Consider the following 9,831-nt stretch of genomic DNA (forward strand, 5'->3'; position numbering starts at 1 on the left):
GTAATTTCCTGGACTATCTCTACTCCCTTTTGTGAATAAGGGAACAACATCTGCAACCCTCCAATCCTCTGGAACCTCTCCCGTCCCCATTGATAATGCAAAGATCATTGCCAGAGGCTCAGCAATCTCCTCCCTCACCTCCCACAGTAGCCTGGGGTACATTTCATCCGGTCCTGGAGACTTAGCCAGCTTGATACTTACCAAAAGCTCCAGCACATCCTCTTTCTTAATGTCTATAAGCTCAAGCTTTTCAATCCGCTTTAAGTCATCCCTACAATCACCAAGATCCTCTTCCGTAGTGAATACTGAAGCAAAGTATTCATTAAGTATCTCTGCTGTCTCCTTTGGCTCCATACACACTTTTCCACTTTCACACTTGATTGTCCTTTTCTCTCACATCTTATCCTCTTGCTCTTCACGTACCTGTAGAATGTTTTGGGGTTTTCTTTAATCCTGCCCGCCAAGACCTTTTCATGGCGCCTTCTGGCTCTCCTAATTTCATTCTTAAACTCCTTCCTGCTGGCCTTATAATCTTCTAGATCTCTATTATTACCTAGTTTTTTGAACCTTTCGTAAGCTTTTCTTTTCTTCTTGACTAGAATTCCAACAACCTTTGTACATCATGGTTCCTGTACCCTACCATCCTTTCCGTCTCTTTGGAATGTACCTATGCAGAATGCCACACAAATATCCCCTGAACATTTGCCACATTTCTTCTGTACATTTCCCTGAGAACATCTGTTTCCAATTTATGCTTCCAAGTTCCTGCCTGATAGCTTCATATTTCCCCTTACTCCAATTAAACGCTTTCCTAACTTGTCTGTTCCTATCCCTCTCCAATGCAATGGTAAAGGAGATAGAATTGTGATCACTATCTCCAAAATGCTCTCCCTCTGAGAGACCTGACACCTGACCAGGTTCATTTCCTAATACCAGATCAAGTACAGCCTCTCCTCTTGTAGGCTTGTCAACATATTGTGTCAGGAAACCTTCCTGAACACACCTAACAAACTCCACCCCATCTAAACCCCCTGCTCTAGGGAGCCAATCAATATTTGGGAAATTAAAATCTCCCACTATGACAACCCTGTTATTATTACACCTTTCCAGAATCTGTCTCCCTGTCTGCTCCTCAATGTCCCCTGTTACTATTGGGTGGTCTAGATTTAAAAAAAAACACCTAGTACCGTTATTTACCCCTTTTTGTTTCTGACTTCCACTCACAGAGATTCGGTAGACAACCCCTCCATGACTTCCTCCTTTTCTGCAGCCGTGACAGTATCTCTGATCAGCAGTGCCACACCCCCACCTCTTTTGCCCCCCTCCCTGGCCTTTCTGAAACATCTAAAGCTTGGCACTTGAAGTAACTATTCCTGCCCCTGAACCATCCAAGTTTCATGTTGGTAAAAAGCCAACTAAGCTGTTGTGAGGGGAAAGATTTATTTTTGGTCTCATTGGTCTTGAAAGTAGCAAGCAGAAATGGCCAAGCCTGCATAGAAACAAATTCTGGTTTAGCAGCTATTCGTTTCAAATGGTTCTGAGGCCTATTATGCAGTGTTTCATTTCAGTTCATGTGGGTGTTTAGTCCACGTTATTGGACTATGGTCATACGACCATAAGAAGCACTGGCATTAGGGAAATTGCTGTTGGAATGTGAGTGAAGAACAAATAAATCAAAGCAATACCTGAAGTTTAGATGAAATGACGTGCATGTGTGAATATTTTTTTTCTCTGTGTGACTTCTTAATTAGTCCTAGTTGTCCCTACTTTAAGTGTGAGAAAACTGGTCAAAGAAAATTTCTAATTTTGGATCTCTATAGACAATTCATTCATATTTTGAATTAGCTCTAGAGCCATTTCAGAATAGTTATTACTGAGTTGTTTAAATTGAGAGCAGTTACATTCATAAGAGAAGTAAAAATAGTTCAGATCTCAGAATGATTTAATAGATCCATTTTTCTAATAATAAAGTTGTTGTTTAACGTTGATTCAGACAGATAACCTTCATTTATGTATAAAATATTGTGATATGTACTGTTTTAAAATCAAGCCTGTGTATTTTCAGATGAAGCTGGCAGAATTACAACAGCTGGTGTTAAGATTGGTGGGAGAAAGGAACGAATGGTACAATAAATACATCAGTTCCACAAAACTGTCAACGCACCCATTGGAAGATGAATCACTGCAGCAGGACTTATTGGGCGATGGATTGGAGTTAACGTCCACACATACAGAAGGTCTGTGATGGTTTTACTGCAAAATTCCTGGGACTTTGTCAGTGCACACCCCTAGTAATGTGTTGCACAGGAAAAACAAGTCCCATTAACATGATGCTAACCTGTGTTTTATCATGCTTTTGACTTGGTTACTGCTAGTCACTAATAAGGATGGATGTTTAAGTTTCAGAAATTGTATCCTGGCTCTCTCCAGCTCACCCAAATGACAATGGTGTACAATACCTATCAAAATATCCACCACCCCCCTTGAAGTTTTCATGTCTTATTGCTTTACAACATTGAATCACAGTGGATTTAAGTTAGCTTTTTTTGATACTGAGCAACAGAAAAAGACTCTTGTTTGTCAAAGTGAAAGCAGATCTCTACAAAGTGATCTAAATTAGTTACAAGTTTAAAACAGAAAATAATTCATTTCAGAAGTATTTACCCCTTCAAGTCAGTATTTAGTAGATGCATGTTTGGCAGCAATTATAGCCTTGACTCTGTGTAGATCGATCTCTCACAACTTTGCACATCTGGACACTGCAGTTCTTCCCTATTCTTCTTTACAAAAGTGCTCAAGCTCTGTCAGATTACATGGGGATTGTGTGTGAAAAGCCCTTTTCAACTCCAGCCGCAAATTCTCAATTGGATTGAGGTCTGGACTCTTGACTTGGCTGCTCCAGGACATTAACTCTGTTGTTTTAAGCCATTCCTGTGTAGCTTAGACTTTATGCTTGGGGTCATTATCTTGCTGGAAAACAAATCTTCTCTCAAGTCACAATTCTCTTGCAGACTACCTCAGGTTTTCCTTTAGGATTTGTTGGACTGTATTTTGCTGCATTCATTTTACTCTCTACCTTCTCAAGCCTTCCAAGGCTTGCTGCAGTGAAGCATCCTCATAGTATGATGCAGCCACCACCATGATTCATGGTAGGGATGGTGTGTTTTTGATGATATGCAGTGTTTGGTGTAAAAACATAGCATTTAGTCTGATGGCCAAAAAGCTCAATTTTGGCTTCATTAGACCATAGAACCTTCTAGCTGACTTGAGTCTCCTACATGCCTTCTGGCAAGCCCTAGCTGAGATTTGATGTGTGTGTTTTTTCCCCAACAGTGGCTTTCTCTTTGCCACTCTCCCATAAAGGTGCGACTGGTGAAGCACCTGGACAACAGTTATCATATGCACAAACTCTCCCATCTCAGCCACTGAAGCTTGTAGCTCCCCCAGAGTCGTCATAGATTTCTTGGTAGCCTCCCTCACTAGTGCCCTTGCACGGTCACTCAGTTTTTGAGGACAGCCTGATCTAGGCAGATTTACAACTCTGCCATATTTTTTCCACTTTTTTGATGATTGACCTAACTGTACTCCAGGGGATATTCAGTGGCTTGGAAATTTTCTTGTATCCATCTCCTGACTTGTGCTTTTCAATAACCTTTTTGCGGAGTTGTTTGTAGTATTCTTTTGTCATCATAGTGTTGTTTTTGCCAGGGTACTGACTCGCCAGCATTTGGACCTTCCAGATACAGGTATATTTTTGCTATAGTCAATTACATACCTTTACTGCACACCAGTTAATCTCCATTTAACTAAATATGTGACTTCTAAAACCAACTGGCGGCACCAGTGATGACTTGGTGTGTCATATTAAAGGGTGGTGAATACTTATGCAATCAATTATTTTGTGTTTTATATTTGTAATTAATTTAGGTCACTTTATAGAGATCTGTTTTCACTCTGTATCACAGTGGATTTAATTTGGCTTTTTTGACATTGATCAACAGAAAAAAGACTCTTGAGTCAATGTTGTAAAACAATAAAACATGAAAACATCCGGGGTGGTGGGGTGGGTGGTGAATACTTTTTTTATAGGCACTGTAACAGCCTCAATTTGCTTCTGGTAAATTTTTCATCCACTCTAGTTTGGACTGTCAGGGACAGCTATCCGACTTATCCCTTAAGACCATTGAGTCTTGTAGTGAACATATTGCCCCCTTCCCACCACAGAGTACCAATGCTGCACTTGGTACCACTTGTAAGAGGACACACGCTGGGTTTGTACATTTCACAGTTTTGAATGACCATCCCTGTACAGCAAAAAGCTTCTATTCTGCAATCAGTTTTGCAATATTGGATGGGGAAAGATCTTGCAATCCGCAAGGGTTGACTCTGAGTTCTGGTTAAATTGAATGCTCTTGCCTTCCCCATAACTTTACAGGTGTAAAGGCATAGAGTGATGTGGTCATTTAATGATTTTTGGAATCTGATACATTTTTATCCCCAACCAGGTCAGGTATTGTCGTGAGTTCTTTGCTCAGCTGTTTTTATTTCCATTCTTTCAAGTAATGTCAGCTTTGCAGGCTAAGTCATGGAAAATTTGATTGCCCATCGAAACTACCATAGAGCAGGTGCCGCCTTGAATTGTTGCAGTCCTTGAAGTGTGGAGATCCCTATAGTGCTGTTGGGGAGAGCGTTCCAGGATCTTGACTGTGAAGGAATTGTGATTTCCAACTCAGACTAGTGTGTGGTTTGGAGAGAATCCTCCAAATGGGTAATGTTTTTTGCAACCCTAGCTAGTAGAGCATGTGGATTTGTGTAGTAGTCTGAGATGGCTCTCTCATTTATGGCACAAGCTCCCCGATGTTGGTGAGAGGGATTTTACAGGGTCAACAAGGCATTTTACTGTTGTCCTTTCCAGTGCCTAGTTCAATTTCAGATGATTCGTATTTTAAGATTTACTCTGATAATACTTATGCAATAGCTTGAGCAAAATATTTCAGCTGTTGTATTTGTTTTGCCAAAGTCAGGTATATTGTTCATATACAAAGTAGTGGTCACAGGGGATATGGTGGCATAGTGGTTAGTGCAATTGTTTTGCAACATTCACAAGAAAAAAAATATAAACATAAACTTACTACGGTTCTTGCAAGAAAGAACACAATTAGCACTACAAAAACAATGTCCTTATAATAATCTGTTTAAATGTCCTAATCATAATGATTTAAGATCCTTGGCTCAATTGTTATGTGTGTTCCTGTCAGGGGTCGATGGTATTCATATAGCAAAGTTGAACATTGAAATCCTGCCTTGTATACAGTGGGATGCATGTTCGGCTGAAACATTGAGGTATCAGCTGTAACCCTTTGAAGAATAAGGTGGGTGGTGAGGTATGAGGCTGCAGGGAAGAGAGGTTGAATTATAGTGAGCTCTTCAAGCTCCTGTATTGCTTAGTCTGGGTGATGCTGAAAGGAATCTATGCAAGGGTCACTCGCCTCTTAGCCGTGAGTGATTTATGGTATAACACTCGAGGAAAGTGCAGATTTTAAGAAGTCTCGTCCTCAGTAGTGGGTACCATATAATTGTACTAACAGCCTGAGTGATGAAGAAATCATTCTGTGTAAACGTTTGCTTTGATGCAAGTTGAACTAAATGTCACTTTTGCAGATTTGTGAATTGTATTCCTGCAAATACTTATTTCTCTCAAAATTTCTAGAACAATTGACTTAGAAAACTATGATGTAAAAAAAGACTTGAATTTATTTGCTTTTTTTCCCTCCAGAACTACAAGACATTAGCTTGGCAGATGACGCAGAATCTCCAGCAGTTTCACTGAAGACCCATCCATCCAGCACAACCCCTGTTCCTAAAGAGAACTTGCCCTCCGAGGACCACACTACTAAACAGATCATGCAGCTTCTCGAAGAAATCCAGAACCCGCAAGCCCGGCAGAGCTCAGCCCTGAACTATTCCACCAGTATTCCCTTCTTTTACAGGCCTGATGAAAATGGTGAAGTGAAAATTGTAATTGTCTAGAGATGCTTTTAGATACTGGGAGTATAATATTTTGATTTTGTGGGAGAGATTTGTAAATTGGTAGAGATTTAAATTTAAAAAGTGATAGTAAGGAGGAATGCGAGAAATGAGACCAGAGGCTACGGTTCTATAAAGCAACAGTGTTAATCTCGCATGTTTTATTTTAATGGTACATTAGAAAGATTACTGTAGCTCTATACTGAGTTCATGAATCTCATGAATAGTTGCTATGAGACCCTACAAAAATAATCATTCAGATTACAAAATTTAAAAATCCGAGCCCAATAATTCCCTTTTCCATTTTTCAAAGATACAAGTTCTTGTAATTCTCAATTAAGATTGGTAGGGTTGTCCCAGTCAGTAGCCATTTGATCTGTTTGCAATTGTAGGCTAATTATATTGTATCATCAAGATTCTTTGGAAACGCAGTGCATTTCTTGTTACAACCAGAAAGCGATAGGGAGTTGTGATAATGTAATAAATCTGAAACAGGTTTGTCTGGCCATTTTATATATTAAGAATTTAGAAAAAAAAAGTTTATTTTTTTAAGCTGCTGAAAAAATAAGTACTTTTTACTTTACAAATGCATTTTGTAGAACTATCCCAGTGATTAGCAGGTAAAGACATTGCCATATGTGTGGAATGAATCCCATCCAGTCCAGAGGCTGCCAAGTTTGATCTTGGCTTTTGCTGGCATCAGCTGGAGACTCCACCAGAGTTGCTGCACATACCTCCTTGCATCTCATTAGAGAGTGGGAAGAGGAGGGAGTAAAGCGTGCTCAGTCAGGATCGTCTCTACTGATCACTGCCAGAGTGTGCGGCTATAAGGTTGTCAAACAAAGGTGGTAATTGGCTTAGCCTCAGTCATATTGCCTTTTTGACCGTCATAGCCCCAGTCTCGTACTTGAAGAATGCAACAACTGATGAGGTTCCAGAGGTTTGCTATCACCCACTGAACCACTAGATGGGAGGAGGGAGCAGAATTAGGGGAAAACAAATGCATTTCTAAAGCAGGTATAGATGTGAGGTAGAGATCAATAACAATCCTTTTCAGAAGAGCTGATGCCTGTTTTCCATTTCACTGTACATCCTGGGTGATCTATAAGTCTGAGTGTACCACAAAGAGAAATTACAATGCAATTTCCATTTATGCTGCAGTTTGAGAAAGGAACATCCAAATTCACACATGCAGTATGGTTGTTAGGAAAGTGCCTGATTGAGCGCAGCCAGCTGAGGAGAATGTACAACCATCAGTGTGTATAGATAATTTTCCTTTACTTTGGAACGCAACACTAAATCAATACCAACACAATGTGGAATGTTCATGCAAAAGCATCTTTTGCTTTGAAAGGAGAAATGTGTTCACTTCAGCCGTGTAGTTAGTACCAATTGCCAGATACCTCAACAGCAATTGCTGTTTGTTAACTGGGGCTTCTGTCTGAGCAGGTGAAATATTTGCTGCTATCCTTTTTTTAAAACTCCGAGCCCATCCCTTAACTTGCCAACATTTAGTCTTCTTCCAGCTTGACTGAATTCTGCATCATATGTGAGGAAGATATTAACCCTGTAGATTTATTTTATAGCCCTGGTTTTAATGAGTTGTAGACTAGTGAATGTAATATAAATGAGGGGAAAATATCAGGCGCACACTAAGCTTCAGTAGTTGTATGAAAGGTTTTACATATAACTGAAATGGAATGTGCCCCCATAAACAAATCAATAAAACAAGCAATTCTTCAAACTCTTGAGCAGCTGAGAGTTCGGATCTCAATAGAGGATAGTCTTTCATTTCCCAAGGAAAGGTTTCTTACTGCCTGACAGTTCTTTTAATTTTTCAATATTTTAAAGAGTCGCCATCTGTTCCTTGAGCGTTCCATTTCACTCTCAGTTACTGAAGTATTAGGAGAATGAAAGCACATGAACAGTGGTGGTGGAACTGGTTCTCTGTATGCAAGCAGAGTGTGGCGAAGTGATTAGTTACTGTATCTGTATGTGGTTCAGGTTGTGAAGTGTGACTGTAAATGACTAAAATGTAATGTGCCATGGTTAGTTACTATATATGGGCAGGTGATGAAGAATTATGCATCCGGTTGTGTCTCTCTAGGAGGGTTAAACATTACTGAAGGCTGTAAAACATGGAATTTTTTTAAGTACATTCTCTTTAATGTTTGATTGTGTTTGGAAAATGATTTCGCTAAATATGGTGATTTGATGGTGAGTAGGGACGAGATTGTGTGCCAATTTAAATGCATGGTTTAGAAGTAACTTTGGTGAAAATATTGTCAATCGGAAGTATTCCAACAGACAGAGACTTGTGGGGGACATCTCTACATTGGCCCTTGGTGTGAAATGTCATCACCAGTTCTGCAGTTGCCTCTATGCAATCCCCAGGCTTTGTCGGTTTTCTACTTCATGCGGAAGTGTAATTCCGATCCAGTGATGGATAGACAAGCTCTTCTGTGTACTACATTCAATTCGGTTTAATGATGATCAGACCAGTGGCTAAATTTTGAGCATCTTGAGAATTAGGAATATTGGATGAAATCCTCCTCAGTTATAGAAGTTTTCCTTAAGTCAAATCTGACACTTTATTTTCTAGCTAATTTATTAGTAATTTCCATTTTTCAAAGCTGAGTCCCCTTATTTTTAAATAGAAATGCCCCTTGGAGCGCAACAGTAGATGTATTGGTGGTGTACTGTTGTTTTCTTGGTTTATATTCCTAATGGAGGTTGGGAAAAGTTGCTTTTGGCGTACTGTTGCACATTGTTGCAAAGTGAGGGGGTGAGGGAGAGAAAGAAGCAAAAGGCCACAAGACTCAACTTGTTTCTGGAACATCGTTATGTTCAAAGTTGCCATACTGTGTAAAAATAATTAAAGACAAAGATTGATATAGAGCCTTGCATTGCAAGGTACAAATAATTTTGTAAATAGTGTACTTGTGTAACATTTTGTAAATTCATTGCGAAGAAGAGAAGGGCAGCAATTTAACCTGTTGCTCGTGATGTATATCCATAACTTGAATCTAATTAAAAGGAAGCAGGGGATATGATTTCAGTATATTGTGGTATTTATTTGGGGATGAAGAATACATTTTAAAGAATGAAGAGAAACACATGGAAAAAAATTGTTTGCATTATAATACTGATGTGATCCTGTTAGACTTTCTTGTATAAATAAATTGATTCAATAAATTGATCTCGCTACTTTGTCATCTCATAATTTTGATTAGATTTTGTATCCTGTAGGTGGTACACTAAATTCAGTTTAATGATGAGCACAGTATAATAATTTATATGCTGGTAAATATCCTTGCTTGAGGCTCCTCCAGTGGTTCTGCAATCAAATGAAGACAAGTTTCAGATCTGAGATCCAGGCTGCATTGGTATCTGAAATTAGCCGTGCACCTTTGAGGTTGCTACAATAAACTACTGCTTCAATGGAAAAGTATTGCACATCACAACCAGGAAAAACAATACCATAACATCTGTTAATTATGACATGATATGTTGAGAAGGGCGTAAAACTGAAAAGTAGGAGCTTTTTGATTACCTTGAAGGTAATTAAAAGAAGATTAAAGATTGGCTTTTTTGCCATGTGTGCGTTGAAACATACAGTGAGCTATATTGTTTACGTCGATGAACAATACATCTGAGGATATGCTCGGGGCAGTATGCAAGTGTCACCATGCTTTCAGCACTAACATAGCATGCCCACAACTTGCTAATCTGACCTATCTAGCAGGCGGTGACTAGTGGGGTACCGCAAGGCTCAGTGCTGGGACCCCAGTTGTTTACAATATA

At 39.4% G+C, this 9,831-nt stretch overlaps 1 protein-coding gene across 3 annotated transcripts in view; it reads left to right on the forward strand.

Moving 5' to 3' along the window:
- The window catches only part of golga2 (golgin A2), a 97,889-nt gene extending 88,662 nt beyond the window's left edge, over positions 1-9,227 (forward strand). For all 3 annotated transcript variants that reach the window (XM_063073572.1, XM_063073573.1, XM_063073574.1), the window contains 2 exons: positions 2,066-2,237; positions 5,777-9,227. In XM_063073572.1, the coding sequence (XP_062929642.1) occupies positions 2,066-2,237; positions 5,777-6,030 (426 nt within the window). In that variant the 3' untranslated portion in view covers positions 6,031-9,227. The remainder of the gene's footprint in view (positions 1-2,065; positions 2,238-5,776) is intronic.
- Positions 9,228-9,831: the final 604 nt, after the last annotated feature.

This window comes from Mobula hypostoma, chromosome 21 (assembly GCF_963921235.1).
Source record: "Mobula hypostoma chromosome 21, sMobHyp1.1, whole genome shotgun sequence".
NCBI lineage: Eukaryota > Metazoa > Chordata > Chondrichthyes > Myliobatiformes > Myliobatidae > Mobula > Mobula hypostoma.